Raw genomic sequence first — 23445 nt, 5'->3', positions numbered from 1 at the left:
AGGTGACATTTTGCCCCAAAATGAAAAATAAACACACAGCCTGACATACCCTTTTTATGTATTGCACCACCTCCTGGATATATGATCGAATCATTTCAGTCTTCTCTCTGGAAAAAGCAATCAACAAGTTACATTAGTCCATAAGATCACATTTTAATGCCCCCAGCTTCCTTCAAAGAGAGTAAGGCAATGTTTTGAATGTATAGGTCTGCCCATTTAACACTGTGTCTTTTCCTTACTGTGCTTTGTTTTGTAACAGGCTTCAATTATCCCATGACATACTGCAACAACACCTCTGCTCTTTCATGGTATTTTTTTCCCATAGGGTAGCGCCATATCTTCAAGGTGATGGTAGCATTTGTTTAGACCCAATTGTCAGCCTAGGGAAGTGCATGCAGATGCACACTGCCACACAGTGGCACTTTGTATAGCAGTGAAATAAGCTGTCAGTGTGTAGATGCTACTGCTGATGAAGGACTTAACTTTGGTCCTCAGTTTTGTCCTGTAAACTACAAAAAGCAGAACTTGAAAGAATTACTTAAAAGTGATTCAGTGAGACAGCTATTAGGTAACTTTTGGTAAAGACAAGATCTCTCAAAAGGATACATGCACATAAAATACCATTTTGTGGATATTTGATCAGATTCAGGACAATGCTCTAAAACTTAATTGCTTAATAGTGAATTGCAATCTATTCTGGTGGGATTAAAATCTGATGGTTCAAGGTAGTTACGCAACCCCTGGTCATGCGCAGAACTAGAAAAAATAATTAAGAACAATTAACATAATGCTTCCTCTCTCTGTATTTTTCTTTCCTTCAAATTTTCATAAGAAAATCTTTGAAGCAACAGTGCAGCACGGGTGACTCAGACAGGATTCACCAGAAGGTCTCACTACTCCCTGTCCAACTGCAAAAGTGAGGACAAATGGCGTCACTTGGCAGAGGAAAGCCAAGTTTCCCATGTTGCTCCCATCCTACCTCTCCCAAGGGCTCTCTGAAAAGCCTGGAGAAAGAAAGTTCTTGGGACAGAGGAGGAAAAAATGAAAAGGAAAACAGAAGTGAATTTTCATGCGTCTGTTTCTGAGCTTTTCTCACCAGTGTCTCATTAACCTCTCAGCTAGCAAATAACTTCCTATTGCAACTGATTTTACTGCTATAATATTTTTGTAACAACTAACCACATTTTTCTTACATGAGCACATGCTATTCTGTCAGCTCCAACCATATTATTTCTCCCATTTTTTTTTAAATCAATTGTTCTCATTGTTACCATTTTTATAAGATATTTCTAAATTTAATAATGATTCTTAAATTATCTGATGCTGTTCATTGTATGAGCTTCTGTGACCTTCTTCTATTGTTACCAAATACATAGATTCTATGGAGATGCTCCGAAATTTATATAAATAAAGTGTTTGTTTTGTTTTGTTTTTTTTTTTTTTAACAAATATACTAACAGTAAGAGGAGGGCTAAGGAGAATCTCCATCCTTTAATGGATGTGGTGGGAAACGTAACCACCAGGATAAGAAAAAGGCTGAGGTTCTCAATGCCTTCTTTACACCTGTCTTTAAGACTCTACCCCCTATCCTGGAAGTCTGGGATGGAGAGCAGAATAAACCTCCACAGTTGGAAACACAGAGATCTGCTACCTAGTCTGTCACAAGTTCACAGGACGAGATAGGATCCATCTGAGGGCACTGAGGGAGCTAGCAGAGGTGACTGCCAAGCCACTTTCCACCATCTATCAATAGTACTGAGTCAACCAGAGAGGTCCCAGAGAATTGGCAGCTTGACAGTGTGACTCCTATATACAAGAAGGGTTGGAAGGAGAATCCAGGGCACGACTGGCCTGTCAATCTCATCTCAGTGCCAGCAAAGGTTATGGAACAGATCATCTTGGGTGAGATCATATAGTGTGTGTGGGACAACCAGGTGATAAGGTGCAGTCAGCTTGGGTTCATGAAAGGCAGGTCCTGCTTGACCAAACTCATCTCCTTCTATGACCAGGTGACCTGGTGCATGAGGGAAAGGCTGTCAATGTTGTCTACTAGACTTCAGCAAAGACTTTGACACTGTCTCCCACAGTATTTTCCTAAGGAACCTGGAAGCCCATGGCCTGGGCAGGTACACTCTGCTGGGTAAAGAACTAGCTGGATGGCTGGGCCCAGAAAGTGGTGGTGAAGGGAGTTAAATCCAGCTGGTGTTTCGTTACAAGTGGTAATCTCCAGGGGTTTGTACTGGTGCCCATTCTCTTTAATACCTTTCATGATGACCTGGACAAGGGGATTTAGTGCACCCTCTGTAAGTTTGCAGATGACACCAAGTTGGGAGGAACTGTCAATCTGCCTGGGGGTAGGAAGGCCCTCCAGAGGGATGTGGACAGGCTGGATTGCTGGGTGAAGGCTAATAGGATGAAGTCCAACAAGACCAAGTGCTGGGTCCTGCAATTTGGCCACAACAAGCCCAGGTAAGGTTACAGACTTGAGGCAAAGTGACAGAGTGGAAGGCTGTGAAGAGGACATGGACTTGCTGGGGTATTGGTCGATGACTGGCTGAACAGGAGCCAGCAGTGTGCCCAGCTGGCCAAGAAGGACAATGGCATCCTTGCTTGTGTAAGAAATAGTGCTTCCAGCAGGAGCAGAGAGGTACTATCCTGTACTCAGCTCTGATGAGGCCATACCTCAAGTGCTGTGTCCAGTTTTGGACTCCTCACTAAAGAAAGACATTGCACTCCTGGAGCATGTTCAGAGAAGGGCAATGAAGCTGTGAAGGGTCTGGAGCACAAGTCTTATTGAGAGCAGCTGAGGGGGCTGGGATTGTTCAGTCTGGAGAAGAGGCTCAGAGGAGACCTTATCACTCTCTACTACTACCTGAAAGGAGGGTGTGGCGAGGTGGGCGTCAACCTTTTCTCCCATATAACTAGCAATAGAACTAGAGGGAATGGCCTCAAAATGCACCAGGAGAGGTTCAAGCTGAGTATCAGGAAAAATTACTTCTCTGCAAAGAGTGGTCAGGTGCTGGAACAGGCTGCTCAGGGAACTGGTTGAGTCACTGTCTCTGCAGGTGCTCAAGAAATATTTAGATACAAGAACATTTAGGGACATGTTTTTGTGGGGAAATATTAGTGGTAGGTGGATGGTTGGACTAAAGGATCTTGGAGGTCTTTTCCAAACTTGAAGATTCTGTGAAATTTTAACTCCTCTTAAGTGTCACTACAATAGAGACTAGTAACAAAGAATATCCCAGCAAACAGGCAAAGATTAAAATGTCCCATTTTCTTTTCGTGCAGCTTGCCAAAACAAATTAATTAGGACAAACAAACCTAGATGCCATGCCCTTGGGAAGAATATAACCAACTTGTGTAATTCCAGCTTGTAATTTACCACAAAGAGAGCAAACCTTCCAGTGTATTAATTCTATTTCTCTTAGCAGCTTTAAGATGGTTAAGAAGAAAGGATAAATCAGAAATAAAAACTTAGTTACAGTAAAATCAATCCCTTCAAAAACTGAGGTCACTAAGTCTATTTATAGTCATACATAGAGGAAAAGTATTTGGATTAAAAGCATCTTGACTCCATCAAGCCACTCAAAGGCATGTCCCCGTACCACACATCAGCACTTCTGCAGCTCACACAGGCTCTCAATGTTGGGACAATAGGAGATTAGATTTGTCTGAGAAAATTGAATTAATATCAGTGGAAGTAAGGCACTCCACTGCTTTGGTGAGGTACTGCAGCCTGAACAAAAGCTGGCTTGGATTTAGGCTTGAGACTTTGGGGGAATTCAAAATTTTTCACAACTGGAAAAAGCAAAATGTGTAAGGATATGAATGTAGGAATACACTTACTCTTCCATTTGATTTTTATCCTTGGATTTTGCTTCTGTGATCTTCTCCTGCCTCTTCTTGTCCATTTTTTTCTTCAATTCTTTCTTTTCTCTAAAGCACAAAAAATAAATTTAGTTTCAAAATGCATCTAAATGAAAATCATAAAGAGATGTAATCAATTATAAGGGGAATAGCACCTTACTTTTCACACGTTTCTTTCAGTTTCTTTAGCTGGCTGTTCTGACATTCCTCTGCTACATCTGTCAACTTCTGAATAAGCTAAAAAAAGAATTCCAAGAAAGAGAAATAATGTATTTTCAGCTAAACATCATATATGCATCTAAGTTTCTTCAAAAGCCTGTGATAAATCACATGAACCAGATGAATCAGGAAATGCACAGTAATGTCTGTCTGGTCTCATTCAGCTCTTCTTTCCTTACATAAAAGAAGAAGGACACTGAGAACAGGCTCTGCTCTAAAATAAATCAGAAAGAATCTCTCATTTGCAAGACAGATTTTATATGCAACAAATATTCATTCCAGCAGAGCTCTGAGGTAAAAACCATCTGAATATTTTGTGTTAAAAAAAGAATTTATCATGATACTTCCTAACTGGATTATGTAGAAAACGGGACGTGGCTTTGGGAACTGCCAATTCCCATTTTGGAATGAGAAATTACTTAACTTACAGTATCAGCCCAACTATGTAGGTTCAGAATGTTTTGTTGTTGTTGTTATTGCTGTTGTTGTTTTTAATGAAAAGTAAAATTCCTGTGATTCAGCCAACAATTGTTACTTGAATGGGAACTCTCTCTCTGCAGCACAGGTAACCATTTCTACGCACCCACACTGGAGCTACTCCTGCTGGGTAACACTGAAATGTCTCACATGCAACTGATGATAAACAGAGCACCACTTGGGAGTGTCAGCTCCGAGCTATGATCCACGGAAATGGATTTGTGAGAAGGCCTTGCTGAGCAATTGCCAGGCATATCACTCCTATGACCTGCTTTTTGGATGGCAAGACAGAGCAGACAAATCATGCAATAGCAAAGAGGTAAAACATTGTATAATAAAAAAAAAAGTGTGAGATAGGATTGTCCGGAGCTGAGAAACAGTTTATGCTTTCACAACACTCTTTAAAAATGTTCTCTTTTGCCTGAAAACATCCATCAGCATTAGCTGCCATCTGTCCAGACTCTTCTATAGCAGTGAGAGGGCTATGATCTTGCTGTAGTTGTCAGCCAAACTCCAGCTGTAAAAACACAAGCCAGCTCAGACTGATGCATGAAAACTATTTTTTCACCATATACAGATTATGTCCTGTATCCCCTCGAAGCATTCATCTGCAGTAGGAACGCTCTTTGGCATAACTCTATGCCCTGGAGAACATTTGAAATTATTTTCATTTATTTATTTTATGGTGTTTCTATTTATTTTCCAGCTAATCCTGCCTTCTTTAGTGCTGTACACTGAAAAAAAAAAAAAAAAAAAAAAAAAAAAAAAGGGCAGAACAAAATGAGAACATCATCCAAAAGCTGCAATAAATTGAGGCTTACATAACTAGAGGTAAGCACTCAGTTCCACGGTAGTAATAATAAACCTGTTGCCTTTCTGCCTTTTATCCAAGGCTGTCCAAGTACATTGGAGGTGTTAGTGACAAATGACATAACAACTCCTTGGAGTTGCAGTGGATCACAAGGAAATCAAGCTCTGAAATGGACTCCAAGCAAGAGTAAGCCACACTCCATTCTTACATCACAGCGGTTTCATTACTAACCCAGAGACCACTAAAGAAAAGCAGAGGCCATAACAAACGTACCAGCTTAATGTGCTCTCGCTTCTGGTACTTTTCACTGTAATACTGCTCCTGTCGGAGGTTTAGCAGCTGCTGCTGTTGCTTTTCCTTCAGCTCAACTAGCTTCTGGGTCATTTCAGAGTCAAGGGCAGCCAATTCTTGTTCGATAGTTGATGAACCATGGTCTGGGCTGCCCGTTTCAGATCTGTGAAGACACACATACACACTGGCTTTACACCACTATGCCTGTTCTGCCCCATATCTAAAACTTGTTTTTCACCTGGTAACATGTAGTTCATCAGTAAGTTTCTGGGCATCGCATGCAGGGCAAGATAATGATTTTAGCTGTGGTAAATCCACGAATTTAATCTTTTAGGGAAAAACAGTGTTGTTACTAATGGGATTTATATTGCTTTTAAACCTTGTAATACAAACCTGCTATGGTGGGGTGAACCAGGCTTAGTATAATTGTGCTATAAATACAACTGCCAAGATTTCCCATATAAACATTTGCCCACAGAACTTGTTTACCCACTTTCAGGCACCCAACTTGAATTTCAAAGCTTCACAGTCCTCAGTAAAAATGGTGAATGTTAAGTATTTTGAAAACAGTCATCCTTGCATATGCTTAGCAACAAACTTAAAAGCATAATTTACATCTGCATTTACAAAAAAGCTTAAAATGGTTAGGAGCATTCCTTTATTTAGTATTTTCTCCCCCCTTCAGGAAATGCCATGCATAGCACACACAGAGGAAAGTGCTCTATGGACTCCTCACTTTAGAAGGAAACTTAACATCCCAGTGGGGAATAAACCTCAGAAAGGCAACACACAGGAGTGCAGAAAAAAATGTAAGGAAAAAGCTAAAAAGCAAACACTGAGAAATAGGTTGTTGTTTTTTTTCCTCAAGGCAGAAGTATAGATGTAATGGTGAAAGAAAACATGATGACACTAAATTGCTCAAGGCAAAAATAAACAGCAGAAACAGTATCGCTCTCAGGCCAGCAGTAAACTAAACCCAAGAAAAACACTCTTAAAAAATATGATGATGTTGCGTCTCTGCTTGGCTGCTGTGTTTACTGTTGTACTCAGGTGTTAAATCAGTTGCCTGGGAAACCTCAGGAACAGTGCATGAGATGGACAAAACAGTTGAAGTTTGAATAGAGGGGGCTGACTGAGAAAAATGAGTTTGCTGCTCAGACATTTGCAAGATTACAATGCAGAGAACTTGCTGCACTGGCTGCCTGTCTCCTCTTCCAGGTTCAAGTTTGCAGTTGCTGTCACTTAGCCTAACTTTAACTGAAACAATGTGAAGCTGCTTCCATCAATCTGAGGATACAGACTAAGGTAGCCTATTTGTATTTCTTGTACTGCTATTTGAATATTCTACTAAGAAGTTAAGTGGTATCAGTGTGGTTGGTGGGGATAATTTACACACAGAGGCACAGGACAACACTGATGAATGTTAATCAGCAAATACTGCCGTTGCACTGTATGTTTTCAAGTTGACATTTCTCTTGTATTTTTGGGAAAAAGAAATGGGGCTAGTCTCTAAATGCTGGCTAAAATACTAAGACTGTCTTCTAAGGGACATGATTATTAAATAGAAACTTCGGAAGTGCATCAGCATAGTACCTGTGTTTGTGTTCAGTAAATACTTCCACTGTCCCACAGACATTGGCATTACTGAATCTAGGCCCAATTTTAGGAATGGGTACAAAGCACTGATTTCTTCTGATCAGAGGCAACATATTTGTATGGAAGCCTGGCGTAGGAATTCCTTTGAAGTAGCGCTTTGTACTTTGCAGTTAAAGGTAAACAGCTAGAGTTATGATTTAAAACAGTAAAAACTACCTTATTCCTTGGGAGACAGTATTCTATAAAAAGTCTTCTGCTTGGGACAATATATACTAGCAAATCTGAAAAGCCTTCAACACATGCTCCTGCTCTTTAAAAATTGAACATCAGATTTTTTAAACTTCAGATACTTCAATATCTGCACATAAAACTACACATCTCTGAAATCGCTATGACAGCTCCACACAGCAGACTGCAGTACTTTATTGCCTGATACCATGAATGATTTATGGTCAGATCATGACAAAATAAAAAAACAAAATCCTTTCTAGTCAAAGTCAGATGAGTCATTCTATTTATTCAGTTTGTTTTTCGGCATAAAGTTGAGTAGAGTATGCCAAAGAAAAAAAGTAACATAATATAATTTTGTCTGCCACTATCTGTCACACACAAATTGATGGTGGAAAATACAGCAAATAAATATCACTGTGTTTACAGTTGGCAGCCAGTCTTTAAATGAGTGAGCTCCTTCCTAGGGACAAGTTATGGACTGAATCATAGTCACCTACAATTAAGAGTACAGCAGCAGTAGCCAGAGCATACTTGCACATTTTTCTCCAACAGTCCCTACCAAATGCACCAAGTAATTTTTTTTAACACTTGTTCAATGTCTTTGTGCTTAAGAACTGCAGCTATTACAATTCTATGCTTAAAGGGCTTTTTTTCTTTTAATTACTTTAAAAAATAGATTGTGCTAGACTGAGAAAGATAAATTAGGATGGTATCCTCATCTGACTGCCATTAAGTTTTAACAGTATTAGACACAGGTTGTACCTACATGTGCATTTGTTTTGCCAGGAACTAAGAATGATCTTTTGCAACACATAGTCCCTTATCATGTGAATAAGAGAAAAATTGTGGAAAGATTGAGTCCCAACAGTCAAACATTTCAAACTGATAATATAAACACGACTTCTTTATTATCTAAGCAAATAATATAAATTGATATCAGCACACCCAAAGACACATGGCAATGAGAGACTGAGAAAGAGAGACAGAACAGAAGGAGAGTGCATGCAGATGCAAAGCAAAGCAATCATTAAAATATTCCCAAATGGTCAGGATCAATCACCATTTAAACCACAAATGCTAGTAACTGTATTTCTTTTACCTAACTATAGGGCTGATCCTTTTTGTTGTAGCATAATTTTTTTCCAAGATCCTAATGTGGAGACAATGCTCGCCATGCAGAACTTCAGAATATTTGCTCTAAATATAAATAACACTTGGGTCTTGCTCCACCACCTGGCAGCACATTGTGCTTGCCTAGAGAAAATCAGTTGCTCATTATCAGCAAGATTGTGTGTGGACTGCAAAACTTTCTCCTTGCTGGAAAAAAAAGAGCTACTTTATAAAGCTGCATTATAAAGTGTGAGGCAGAAGTTTTGCTATTGATGTTGATTTCAATCAGTACTGAACTGATATTCCTCCTAAAGCAGATCAAGATGGGAGATGATGGGGTGCTGTGAGAAAACATGCCACAGTTGATCTGATTAGGAATGTAAAATACGTTATCCAGTTGGGTTTCAGTTCTTTCATACTGTGTTCTGGTTCCTGAACTATACCAGTATGTAGGGGAAGCTCAATGTCACCACCTGTGATTAAATTCACCACCTAGCTACTGGCTGCTGTTGCCAGTAGAGCTGAAACACCTACCCATAGCAGAGATCTAAGAAAAGTCCCAAGATAAATACTGTATGATCTTGTTTACGGGAAAAGAGTTTCAAAATTGCGAACAACTTATCTGACTTTTGGCAGAGAAGCAAGATATCAGAGAGGGCTTTTTATCTGATGATTTTCATATCAAAGAACCTGACATCATTTTAACTACAAATTCTCTGACTTGATTTTATCTACAAATCTTCTGGATTGATTTTTTTCTGTGCTTTTAGAGTCACCTCCATATTAATTATCTATCATAAAAGAAAAAAAAAAACCTCCATTTACCTTTTCTTACTGTCTCTTTTTGCTGTTTTTTCTAAAACTGCTCTTCGTCGCAGATAGTCACTTTGGATTTCATTATACTTTGCAGTGTGCTCTTTGATAAGATCAGTGGTTTTCTTGTGGTGCCTCTTAACAAGGTCCTTCATTTCTTTGTAGTGCTTCTTCTGAAGCTTAACAAATGACTTCTGTTGTTTTAGCTCTTCAATAGTCTGTGCTTCCACTTCTACAATGACAATAACAAAAGCAACTTCAATTTCTAATAACGTATGATTTTAATCAGAGAACACCATCAGGTGAAATGGAACAAAGAACGCTTGTTTTACTGCTGGCATGTGAAATGTGCTAGCTGAAACTAACCAAGCAGAATTCTCTGAAAAGAAGCTAACCTGATTGAAAATACCTAGACAAATTCAATTAAGAGTAGGAAATGAGTTGAAAGACTAAAGCACCAACATGACCAGCAAAATAAAAACCACGTACTTTCTTCCCTCATCCCCTTCGGATGCAAAAGATTCTCATCAGCCTGATGGGAATTATTATTACACTATTCTTTTTTGTAGGAACTGCACCAACACCTCAGGACTGCCTTCTCTTTGGATGGGTCACACAGCACAATATTGACAATATTCAGTGCAAAGTTAGCTTCTGTTCAGATAATAGTGCTGTTTTGGTTTTCTGAGGGGGGCCTACGAGAATGCAACAATGGAATAATAATTAGAAAACCTGCCAGTGATCTCAAGAAGCATGTGCTCAAACATTTAATAGCATCACAGCTTCACAGCTGAGGAATAAGACACACTATGTACATTTTCTATGAGTTACTGCAGTCACAACTATTCAAAGGAGTATCTAAACCAGATGGTCCATTTCAGAAAATATGTTTCCCTTGGCAAAAAGTGTATCATTTGTACAGTATAAGCTGTATATTTAATACCTGTGAGGACACTCTGAATAAGATCTTCTGTCTTTGCAGGTGCTTTCACCAAACCTAGAAGTAAAAGAGATGACTAATACCAACTCCTTTAAAACAACAGCCATTATTGTGTCATCTGAATGCATATTAAACTATGGTATGTGATATGGACATATACTGATTAATTATCTGAGAGAAGAAACACAAAGACCACCACCACATTTATCTCATTTATAAGGAGGAAGCTACTGAACAAGGCTATGAAGTCTTCAGTCATTAAACTATAAACACTGTGGTTTAACATACATTTATTATAGGATATAAATCAATACAGAATATATACCAGAAAAGCAGCTCTTAAATAGAAGATATTTCTGTATTTGAAGAAAATTCGCCCTAACAGCAGACTGGGAATTTGTCCACCAAATTTATAAAAACAAAGCAAACAACAACAAAAAAAGCAGATCAAAGATTACCATGTTTTCCCCACAAAAAAAAAACCAAAGTTAGAAAACACCAAATAAAATGTTGTTCTTGAAATGTAAAGTACATAAAAATTAATACCCAGATTTATTTTGAAAAGATGATTTTTAGCTTGTTTTGCTTGTTTGTTTTTTTACCTGGTGTTGGTTGGCTATGGACAACCTGAGTTGCTGGTTTTGGTGTAAGAGAGGCAGTGTGATTTACTCCGTTTTCTGCTGGTGCTGGCCTAGGTTCACTATTAGCTTCAGATGGTGCATCTCCGTGGTCCACCTGAAAATACATGAGGATTTATATTACTCTTTCCAACAAACAGCCTTAAAAATTTCCAGATCTAGTTTAGTCTACTTTACAATGTAAGAGTCTATAAATGTTAAGTACAGACTACTTTTAACAGGAAAGAAAAGGGAAAAGAAAAAGAAAAAGAAAAAGAAAAAGAAAAAGAAAGAGAAAAGGAAAAGGGAAAGGGAAAAGGAAAAAGGCATCTTTAAGAGCCACAGTAGCCCAGGCAGTACATTTTTTCAGGGTAAATTTCAAGAAGAAATAGAGCATGTATTATTCTTCAGAAGTATTTTAAGTGGGTATAACTCATCAGGGACATTTTTCAGTACAGTATATTAACTGCACCAGATATGAAATCTGTTTTTTATTGAAAAGCACCGTTCTCTGCCACAAAGCTTTTCTAGGCATAATGGAGAAGGTTGCACAAAAATGCTACTTAGATTCTTGCTGTGAACAAAATGAGCATATAAAATTACTTTGAAATTTCATACATCCACAGCACAATCATTACTCACTGTTTTTACAGCACAGAGACATACTTGCGATTCCCAAGATCTTACATTCTTGTAATTACACTGCAAGGATAATATGTAAACAGTCCTTCCATCCTGCTGCATAAATTCACCTGTGGTATCCAAATATTTAAGCATTTTCTACAATCTTTCTTTCTAGTTTTCTAAAAGCTCAGGGTTACAGTATACATTTCATTATGCACTAAACACCACAATTTTCTTCATGGCCATCAGGTTTGTAAATGATAGGGCGAGCACAGAACAAACTGAAGGTCACTGGAAGCAATTTTACTTCTGAAATGACCAAGCCCTGCTTCTTGCTGGCCCTGCAAGGGGCCAGTTGCCATGGTGTCTCGGTAGTCTTGGATTTGTTCTTTCAGCTGCTTCCATTTCAGTCTTTGATGGTAATCACATTACATGCAGAGGCAGGATACCACAGTTGGTGCTTTTTTTTTTTTTACCTCTTGATTACTCCACACTTGCAAAATAACAGCCTGCACTGCATCAATTGAGACAAAATATATTTTGATCTGCTTTGTGTTGCTCCTGTTGCAGATTTCCTTCATCTTGGCCCTCACTACACTGTTCATATTGCAAAAAGAATTGTCTCTACAGCTTATTTCTACCAAAGTTATAAGAGAGAGAGAGATTCTGTAGTCAAAAACACAATGCCAAAATTAATTAATAACAAAAACCTTACTTCTTTAAAGCAGCGATGACTGCAATAAAATAAGGACAAATGTGACCTAGCCAGCATTTCTGACAGTAGAACAATGTGACTGCAAAAGCTGTAGCTGTGACAAACTCACAGAGACATGGTTATCCCCTCAATTCCTCTTAAAATACATTTCTCACAGAACACAATCCATTAGTATGAAAAAAAAAAATACTGCTATATAGATCATCTACTATCAATAAATAATGCTAGGATTCCTATCTTCTGGCAAGTTAGCACCCTAAAAGTCATTATGTGGAAAATGGGTACTGTCATCTTCTATATCTGTATGTGAAATGCTGCATTGCAGCTTGTTGAGAAACTATTAATAGGCTGTCAGTTTGGGACATAAAACAGCTGATTTCAGAAACTAAGGCAGAAATGTGAGACAGGATCAGGAAGTGAATAAAGAGTAATTTTCAATGCATCAAGCAATCTAATCTCATTAAAAAGCACTTTCTCTTCTCATAACTCATCATACAGAATAGTAAAGTAAACATGATTTTCCCCTAGTGGAGAACATTTTAGGCCCTTTTAAAAATATGATGCAATCCAGCCCAAAAATTTATAGTTTCAGTATTCACAGAAAATGCTTTATATTCCACACATTGCCAAGCCTTTTGCAAGACAGTATGTTTACTAAGTTGAAAGATACATACTCATGCAAGTACTTATTTATATGGGCTGTATTTTTATTTCTGCAGAGAAAAAGAGTTGCGATGTATTGGGATTGGCAGATCCTCTTCTGGTACTGAGTACATCTGTGCTGCACTGCCAAACTAAGAGGAAACTGAAATCAGTTTGGCTCTTTCTTGGCAAAGTATAAGTAATCTTTCTATGACAAGTGTCAGATTAATTTGATTTCCCTTACTGTACATAGTTAATTTCTGTTACTGACCACTGTAACTCATAATGGGAATACTACAAAACAAACAGAATAGATGCTGTACTTGACAATTAACAAACAGTATAATTTGAAGCTTAGAGAAAGATGCACTTCTTCATTCAAAACAATTCACTATTAGATATCTTTTTTGACCATTGTTTTGTAAGAAGTCAGGGGAACTTCCTACCAAGCAGGTTGCAGCTTAAACTTCTAGGTAGCAAAGAAAAACATTCAATTTTCCTCTGATAAATGCAAGAATGCAGTTCAGATATATAAATGGGAGTGACAAGAGGAGAAGGAGCGTGCGGAGAGGATATGTGCTTGGAGGCAGCAAAGAGTTAGATGCAAATATTAATAGGGTGTATATAGAAACTGTACATTGGGAAATTGAATGCAGGTGTACTTACATGTACATTATCTGGCAAACATACTCAGAATTATTTAGCTATGTTGCCAGTGATTGTGCTTGTCATTATTAATCAATGCGGTTCTCGTGGGCAAGTGTAAGCAAACAAACTAGTCAGCCCTACTGACTGCTGAAGAAAATGTTTCATCAGATATGATCAGACGACTCAGGATTTCCAAGCACAGTCCAGCTGCCAATTATCTTATCTACAATCACAGTTTATAGATAGTAACAATGGTATACTTAAATTGCCATTTTGAGTGGAAATTTTTTACCTGTCCATTTCTACTGCATCTAATTGAATGGTTATACATTTTTAGTAAATGCTCTGCTACAATCACTACACTTTTCTTTTAAAAAATATTTCTCTACTACTCTGAAGCTCGCTCCTTTATCCCAAAAGCTTTGAAGCCCCTTGACACTACCAAAGCACTATAACTCAGCTTTCCAGCTTTGCCCTTACTTAAGAAGATACTCCGTGATAGAATTTTTCTAACAAACAAGCCTGTACAGACCAGAGAAATCTGGACTTTTTTTTCAAAAGTAAAAATGACCTCTAAGGTATTTAAAGGATTATATTAAAAAAAGACTTTGCTATTAAAATAGAATCTCATGTGTAGAGTGTCCTAGATAGCTATCTAAGATACTACTGAGCATTTCATAGTGTCCTCATTCAGCCGAACTTGTGACACTGCACAAAGAGTAAATTGTTGGCCACTGAAATGTAATGACTTTCAATTTTCTGGTCTGCTTTGGGAATGTATTATTGGTTACAAAATCTAGTTCAATGATGCTTTGCACATTTGAGAATTAAAGAAGGCAGGCAGAGAGAGTAGCTGAGGGCAGTTTAGGATTTTGAAGCATTCATCTTTGCAAGAGACCCCTGCAGAATGCCCTTTGATTCATGAACACGCCTAATGTCTGAAACAAGCAATATTCAAAATACAAGGTTGATATTCTCAAACCATGCTGAAGATGTCAGAGTGATAACGTCTGGAAGAGAGGTTGAACATCTGGAGGAACACAGACTTCATTGGAAGTGAAAGCAAAACTGTCAGCATGATGAATTACGCTCAAAATTACATCTATGCAATTGTATGTACAACAAAGAGCAATAAACAGAGCCTGAAATACTGTACAATACTTTCAGGCAAAGCTGCTGGTACAGCACTGTTATTTTTGTAAAGGCAATTTCAGCACCACCCTGGAAAACAACAGGCAATGATATAATTATTTAATCTGCTACATAAAATGCTGCACATCAGCAAAAACCTAACTCAGTTTCCCAGTCAGCTTTCAGTTTGTCTTTACCTCTGAACAGTACTGTGTGCCTTGCACAACATGCTTCTTTCAGTGGAAGCACACACACAGCACAGTGCTGCTGTGCACTCATATATTCTAGTCTCATTCTGGACGAGATGTTTGCAAATATTTAAGCAATTGACACACACAATTCCAAGGACTTTCTAAGCAAAGTAGATAACTTCAAACATTGCAATGTAATTTGCAGAGACTCTAAAACCTCCCTTACCTCTTTCTTTACCTCTTCTTCATCTTCCAGAGTCAGTGCTGCCAATTGCTTAGCTCTCTGCTCCATCAAGTTTACATATCTGATTGGATTGGATAAGGCCTCGATCACATCTAGAAATAATGCAAATATATCAATTCCAAACCTCTTATGTTATATGCTCTTCAGGCTGTAAGATACTGTATTTTTCCTACAGATCTGACACTGAGAGATACTTCTAAGTCACAGAAACAGTAGTGAATGACAGTGTACCACCACATGCAAGTACTCTAATGCACCCTCTCTGACTTTCTGCTTGGGTCATGTGGATGTGCATTTTTCTCAACATAGTGTTTTACGATGGCTTTTCAAAGCTTACACCCACTTTGGATTTTACTTCATATAAGGCACAGAAAGGAACACTACTAAAAATGTTGTCATTTTAGAAATAAAAACAACAGAAGTACTATACAGAATATCTTTTTTTCACAGCATTACCTGCGTAAGTATCAGGCACGTAGTCTTTGACCTCTATGTACACAAAGAGAGCTGGCAGTGTCAAAGGTTGGTTCCTCTCATTCCTCAAACAGATGTAGTGGTAGCCTGTAAAATAAGAATGAACCAGTTCAGAGCAAAAACTCTTCAATGGATATGTCCAGTGCAATTGTGTTAACATTTATTATTTATAGTTTGGATCCAAATGAGCCAGCAACCCCAGGGACTTCTATCAGGATAAGATTTACCCAAAGGGTTTCAGAGATAAGTAAGTATGCAGACAAGGGACTGTTGGAAAGGCACATGACACTGCAGCTTAAAATAGTATTTACACTTTATTTTCACATCTCTGAATAATGCTAAACATTGTCATTAATATAATTTTGAATGTTTTGTCCTGTATTGGTTTTTACTGGAGTTTTATTTGGTTGTTTGTTTCATAGTTCTTGCTATGTTTTCAAAAGCGACCATTATAGTACTCAGGAATCCAAACTGACAAGTGAAATTGAGATCAGTGATGTAATACCTAACTAAAAATATAGACAATGTATCACTGTACCTACAAAGTGTGTGAGTGGTGAATCCTGTCATGTGACAAACTGTAGGAATATTTCTGAACAAGGAATGTTCGGACAGTTTTGAAAGACAGTTGTCCTGTAACACATGTACATATACAGCACTGCAGTGCAGATTAGCCAAGTTAATGGCAAAGAATCACAGATTTGGCAGCCCCAAGCCTCTTCTCCCAGCCACCCACTGCCTGACTTGCCTGACTTTGTGGATAGACAGCCCAGCAACCTAAACTTTGGAAAATGCAAACATCAGAAATTTCTCAGAGTCCTCCTTTAGTGCAGCTCCTTCAAATGCCTCACCATATTGCTTAGTTTAAATACAGCAATGGGATTGCTGGTAGGAATGGGAGAAATGTACTTCCAGTCCCAGCGAATTGTCTTCAGTGTGGCAAAGCTGTATCCTTTGTCTCCTCCACGATGGCTGAAGCTGCTGTCCAAAGGGATGAGTATGGAGCCAAACATATGGGTAGTTGTAAGATACAAGACACAAGCAGGATGAGTTTATCTAGAGGGATCCTTGGCTGATCAAAGCAACTCCCTCTCCAAGTAACAGCTAAATTCTTGCTTTGGGAATAATGACAATACTGTGTGACAGTATGATGGTTTTCAACAATGTCTAGGAAAAGAGCTAAGTTTTGTATTACAAAGGTTTCTCAGTCCTCTCTAATTCCTGCAGCAAATTTTCAGCACGTACAAAAGACTAAAACCAACATGCTGTTCTCCATCTTACACTGTAAACAAATACCGGAGTCAAAAGGACAGAAGAAAATGCCTGAGGATAAAAGCTCTCAAAAGTGCTTGTATGATTTAACACAGTGGCTTCTGTTCTAAAAAGCACAAACTTAAAAGCATGAATGTGATTTAATCCTCTGCTGAAAGGACTCTGTGCCACACAAAGGGTAAGTGCCGCAAAAGGGGATCAGCCCTGGTAAGAGCTCACTTCCACCAGATGATGGAAATCCTTCACAACTCCCTTTCTTCTCACCCATCACATGCCTTCCTCTGGCACTAGACAGATCCACCATGAAGCAAGCTTATCCATTAACCCAGCAGAAAATATACCTAGCATAAAAATGGAATTTTCCGCTGTACTGATAATCTAGGCTTGCTCACAAAGAGGTATGGAGATCAGCAGAGCTGGCACAACAGCCAGGAATGTGTGGCCAACAGTGGGAGAGAGGAGGGAAGGGAGAAAGGAAAGAGAAATTATGACCACTGAGGAAATCCTCAGAGCAGTGGATGCCTAGCAGTCACATCCATCTACCTGACCATGCTCATAGCGAGGCCACATGATCCACAGCAGCCAAGGCAGAATGGCTTGGAGCTCTTCTTAGAAAAGCCCTGACACCACTGGCCATGAGAGGGGATCTAGAAAGTACTGGAAGAGATTTAGATACTGATTTAGATAGTACCTCAGCTAAGGTCTCCAGGAATAATGTGGACAACAACTGCTAGATACAGGGGCACATAAGTTGTATGTTACTGCTGGAATCAACTAGACCAGGTATAGTGTAGGAAGATATTCTTCCTTTTCCACTGTGAAAGTATCCACCGGATACTTTCCACTGGAAGTATGTTTATGGCCCATATGCTTGCCCTAGATTAGATTCCTCCCCTCCCCTCACTGGAAAGCTGGTATTGAAGCCGGACAATTTTTCTGCTCAAAATGCCAATGTCATTGTACCTTTCTGAAGCAAAATATTTAACAAGTCTCTTGATCTGGAAAATTACAATTTTCATTCAAGCGCCCATTAATTACAATAGTGGTAATATGATTTGGAAGAGGCCAGGAATTATTTTTTATATATATTTTTAATATTTGACAATAACAGTTTAAGTAATTTGAGACCGATTTAAAGGCTTTGCAGAGTTACAACAACTTGCATATAGGTCAGTTGTCACATGCATATTAAAATTAAACTACAGGAGAATCTTTTTTTCATTCCCAGCCATCTCCACTCTCAGAAATATGATTTTCTTTTTTTTTTAATCTACTAAAGATCAGCAAATGCCAACCAGACCTTTGATATTTAATTCTGATGTTTTTTCTGGTTGATCAGAAATCTACATTTCTGGTGAAATACGGTATTTTCCTTTTCAAAGTTGAAAGATATTATTCAAATTCTCATATTGTATAAATCTATACAAGGTTGCTGGTGAACTACAGTAGTTGGAATTTGGATTTGCTTTTTCTTTTTGCTACACAATGTCTGCTTCAATGGAGAAAGGGGTTTACCTGGTCGAATTGCTGAGACTGGTAATATCCGATGGCCAATAAACTTCCCTCCTTCCTCATACACTGCTAGCCTCAAACATGCCAGGGTAGGTAAAACAACCTAAAAAGAAATATTGCTGTATTATTAACTTTCTGCTCTGAATGAAACAGCTCCGTCCAGACAAAACTTAGCAATATACCAGACAGCAAGATAAAGTTAAGCCCAGCAGATGGTAACATCTACACATCCACAGGAGATTCTACCATACAAGAGATCAGGGTGGATACACCTGTGCTTAAAAATAACTCTCATAGAACTGTGCTTCTTTCAAGGAACTTGAGGTGGGATGTTAGCACAATACGTTGAATCCAACAATTTGGCCCTGCATTTTCAATATGATACAAGGGACTCAGCTCAACTCTTATCACATTCAAACGCTTTACACTTAATTTGTCAGTCTTGCATGTTCTCTTTTTCCTTTGTGTTTGCACCAAAGGGATTATCTGCTTCTCAAAAAAGTCTCTGGCAATGTATCTTAGTATTGAAAATTCAACATGCAACTCAACACAAGTTGCAGAGTGTTAATGTCTGAATTAGATGAACCATGTCAACCTCAGCAGCGTTTCTGAGTGCTGCAGTCCACTCATTTGTCAGGAGAAATAGGTCTAACCAGGTGGGATGCTTACTAGCACTGGGTGCTATATTGCCACCAAATATAAAGGAAGGCCAAACAGTGAAAAAAGAAAATGAATTGAAATAGGCTACTGAGCTACTTTAGTAAGACTGAAATATTTGATATTACTTCTAAAAAATAGAGTACAATTTAAAAAAAATCTCATTTTCTTACTCTGTAAATATACATAAAATAACACGTATTTTAGAGCTGGGTGCAGGTGAGTGTTTTTTTTCACACATCCTGCAAAAATTGACATAGACATTGAAAGAAAAACAAAAGCAACAATTCAAAACTAAGAATCTCTACAATTTATTTTCAACGCAACTAAAAGTACTGATCTATGCTTCTCAGAGCAGAGAGGCAGTCAGGGCATAATTGTAACTAAACAGAGAAATGAAGTACAGTAATTAGAAGTTCATTACAGAAGAAAAATCCTAGTGATGTTTCCAAACTTAAGCTCTGGCAGGCTGCCAAAGGAAAGTTATTCAGAAGGCAAAATATTCTGGGAAAAGGGCTGTACTCCCAAGAAAGCAGGGCTGCAAGGACCAATTGTAAAAACATCTCTGTGAGCTGTACATTTGCCAAGAAAAATTAAATTACTTGTTTTTCAACTACCTGGACTCAGGACCCAACTAACCAATAAATACAATCCAGATGACAGTACAGTTCCTGCTAGAAAACTTGCTGCAGGTATATTGTGAAGCACACTAAGACATCCATGTTGTACAGTCCTGAAACATGCTCAGTATTTTCAGCTCCTACATCGCATATTTTGGGTAGATCAGGATTTATGCAACTTTATAACCTAGGTTATATTTAGGTGGCATACACTAGAGATAAGCAGAGACAAGATTGCTTTGAACGAGCTAGTCTGGACAGCCTGGACAGCCAGATTGTTCACAGCTGTACTCACATCACCTCACTTGCAGGTTAACAGGATCTGCTTTTCAGGGCTGTTCAGCTGAGGCAAAATGCCATGGAAATTCAGCTAAAACGCTTCAAGAATCTGCACTTGCTCATTTATATGACAGCACTGCATCATCCCATGCAGATGAGTCCACTGACATATTTGCTATTTCTAGCTGAGGTGACTTGAAACTGATTTATTTCATTATGGGCTTGGCATGACTATAGTAGCAAAATTATACTAGAAATAGTTAATAACAAACAGTTGGAGAAGTAGCTGTTCAAAACCTCTTTATCTTTTTTAACAAACGAAATCTGTAGAACACAGAACTAGCTAACTGGGCAGCAATTACACACACTCAATGCTGGTTTGAGAAGCAAGCGTTACACCAACCTTTTTAAACACTATAGTTTCCTCCTCCCAGACAGGATTAACTGCATTGCCTTGCGAGGTCTTGGTCTTTAAAGCTTTTCTTCTTGTATCCACAGGCAGGCCAAACATGTCAACTTCTACATAGGTACCAACTTTTTTATCGGAAAGAAACTGACCTGAAATAATCTAAGATCAAAACAAAGGGGATGTCACTGGAGAGCTTTGGTGAACTAGGAAAGTGGCTAAGATGCAGGTGGATAATCCTCATTATCTATTAGATGTATTTTCAAAGAAAAAAAAAACAACAAAAGAAGCAAAAAGCAAAACAAACAAACAAAAAGAATCTAAAACAATAAATAAATAAAAACACTGTTTAATACTGCAGGCACAGAAAAACAGCTTATGAGGTCTGATTTCCTGTGGACCTGTGACCCTGAATTCCCCTGTGAGCAATAATGTGGTTGAGATCATGCTACTGCCCTTCCCTTAGCAAGAACAGTCATTTGGATCTCATTCCCCAATCTTACAGTCCTTATGCACAACACAGTATCTTTGAGACCTTTTAATTTTTAACCAGTTTCAACAACAGGTTTAAAACACAGTGCTGAAAGGAAAGAGACATATGCAGTAGAGTAACTATATATGATCCTTACTGGGAGGAAAAAAAAGGCTAAAATAGATATTTTAATAAAGGCTCTTCATAGAGAGTGAGGACTTTGAACACAAGACAACTATGAAATAGTGGGCTTTTCTAGTTCTTAATTTAACAGGAAACACAATTCTCGTCTTTAAAAAGTGTAAGAAAGCTCTGCAATTGATTCAGAAAACTGAAGAAGCACTTACAGTATCGCCTCTGTAACATAAGAAATTTGTGTTAACTGAAAGCAACTCTAATTCTGTTCTCAAGTGGATCAGTGTGGACATTGTCTTTATACCTAGTAGAGCGTACTCTGAGCAGGCAGAAGTGGCTGCCTTCTGGATTCCTGGATTCTCATTCCTGTTTAAAACACTGCATTTCCCAATAACTGTCAAATGACTTCCACCTCTATTTAGTAAACTGGCAGAAAAATGAGCCTTTAAACCCACAAGGGGAACTGAAAGCTTCGATGACTACAGGTAACCATGGGAGGTCATTTCCAGAGCTGTCTTTTTTTCTTTTTTACCATGCATGTCGGCAGGTTAGTGCTTTATTCATAGCCCTCTGAGCACCGATTTGTTACTGATGTCTGCAGCTCGAGAGGAAATACTTGTTTTTCCTCAATGAAAACAGGATATTTTGCAGGTGGACTCTATAATACAGACACTGGCCTAATGGGAAGTCCATTAAAAGCAGAACAGGATTTCAGAAAGTTTATGTTTTCATAACTAGAGTTATACTGAGTATAAATTTGTGTCATAGCCAATGCAATCTATCCCTACAAACATTCATAGTAGTTTTCAATTTGCAGATTCCTGGCAGTCCTTAATCTTCATTAGATGTCCTTAAAACAGGAACCACTGAAAGCAAGTTGGCAATGACTTGCAGCTGTCATTTATGATTCCAGAGTATTGCTGGAGAACTTAAAGAGAACCAGAAAATTTATTTATACCAGTGTACTGTTCTAACCATTCCACTACAAGTGACTGCTTTGTAACACAGCATTTTAAATTCAGTCGTTTATAAATAAAACCACAAGCTACTCTTAAATTCACCAACTATCCAAATATTTCTACAAAAAAATATATATATACCATAAAAACACAATTATTTAACCTACAATGAAATATGAGGCAGAGCATTATCTGCCATTTAAAACTTAAACATCACCCCACGAAATGAAATGAATTGTACTGTCCCGAATTAACGTGACTATTTGCTAGGTCTCCGCACAACAGAAATTTATCCACGCTCTGACATTGTTGTGAGAGTATTTTCAACATTGCATGTACATACCTTCACAGACAAGGTGTTAGCTACGATTCCATCCACAATGCTTTCAGTAAATGGATCAAAGTGTTTGTCTGGTCTTCTCATGAATTCTGGCTTTAACCTGTATCCACTTTTGCCATTGTACTCATACATTCCCATGTTTATTTGCATAGACAAATCTAGGTATTAAAAATATTGATCAGAACTATTTTCTGGATAGATAACAATTTAGAAAAAGCAATAAAACAGTACTACTTATTCTAGTTTCAAATGAACTACGACAAGTACAACAAATACAAAAGCTATTTATGGTGCTATATCTATTAAAAGAACTCTCAGACTTGATTGCACCCTCTTGGACTCTTTCCATTGGGGAATCACATCCACAAGGCACCTTTCAAAGACTACTCAAAAGATAAAATTCAAATTTGAAAAGGAGTGTTAATGATTAGGTACTGAATACTTCAGTGTTGTACTAACTGCACTGTTGTATCCAGACCAGCAGAATATTTAGTGTGTCAAACCCCTTTTAGAAACAGACACAGGAGCCTGATACTTAGTTGAAATCTGCTCAGAAAAGTTTTCATTACTCTGTGGACTTCCAGACTGTGTAATTCCATGGAGCAGTATCACGTGCATGGGCTCTACTGGAAATGAAAAAGGGAATGATAACATGATACCATGGACAGGATATGTCCTGGGATCCAGTATCTGGAAATGTTCATATTTCTCAGAACAGATATATTCTTTGAAGGCACCACACCTATTTCAAAAATGACTTGTGCATATAGGGGCCTAAATGTCTTTGTTTCTTTAATTCTTACTTCTAAAGTGGAATTTTCTTTCCACCTTTTTTTTTTTGCATACATCCCTTATGTCCTGATGTACTGAGATTTTTTGCAGGACTGGATAAAAATCACAGCTAACTCTTAAATGTTGCTTAATGGGAGCCACTTAGAAATGATGACAATATGGAGGCCACTATGTATACAGATTACACTAGCTACAGAACATTAATCACAACTATTTCTAGTTAAAGGATAAACTACATTAAAAAGGTAAATTTACAGCCCTGTAGTTCAAACCACTGGACTCTTCTGATGCATAAAGCCTTTCTTACCTACCAGTCAGGAACTGTATCAGAGAAGTAGAAAAGTACAGATAACAAAA

General features: G+C 38.2%; 1 protein-coding gene across 3 annotated transcripts in view; it reads right to left on the bottom strand.

The window, feature by feature from the left end:
- PLCB1 (phospholipase C beta 1) overlaps positions 1-23445 on the bottom strand; it is a 373777-nt gene that overhangs the window by 62690 nt on the left and 287642 nt on the right. For all 3 annotated transcript variants that reach the window (XM_042884248.1, XM_042884267.1, XM_042884258.1), the window contains 12 exons: positions 22300-22454; positions 20388-20552; positions 18432-18531; positions 15627-15731; positions 15153-15262; positions 10961-11093; positions 10362-10415; positions 9431-9650; positions 5651-5831; positions 4031-4107; positions 3850-3939; positions 50-107 (listed from right to left, as the gene is read on the bottom strand). In XM_042884248.1, coding sequence (XP_042740182.1) covers positions 50-107; positions 3850-3939; positions 4031-4107; positions 5651-5831; positions 9431-9650; positions 10362-10415; positions 10961-11093; positions 15153-15262; positions 15627-15731; positions 18432-18531; positions 20388-20552; positions 22300-22454 — 1448 coding nt within the window. The remainder of the gene's footprint in view (positions 1-49; positions 108-3849; positions 3940-4030; positions 4108-5650; positions 5832-9430; positions 9651-10361; positions 10416-10960; positions 11094-15152; positions 15263-15626; positions 15732-18431; positions 18532-20387; positions 20553-22299; positions 22455-23445) is intronic.

The sequence above is a fragment of the Lagopus leucura genome, unplaced genomic scaffold (assembly GCF_019238085.1).
Source record: "Lagopus leucura isolate 7727_CA_CO unplaced genomic scaffold, USGS_WTPT01 Super-Scaffold_73, whole genome shotgun sequence".
In the NCBI taxonomy this organism is placed as follows: domain Eukaryota; kingdom Metazoa; phylum Chordata; class Aves; order Galliformes; family Phasianidae; genus Lagopus; species Lagopus leucura.
Note: the sequence above shows the minus strand (reverse complement) of the source record. Positions and strands in the feature narration are given on the sequence as shown.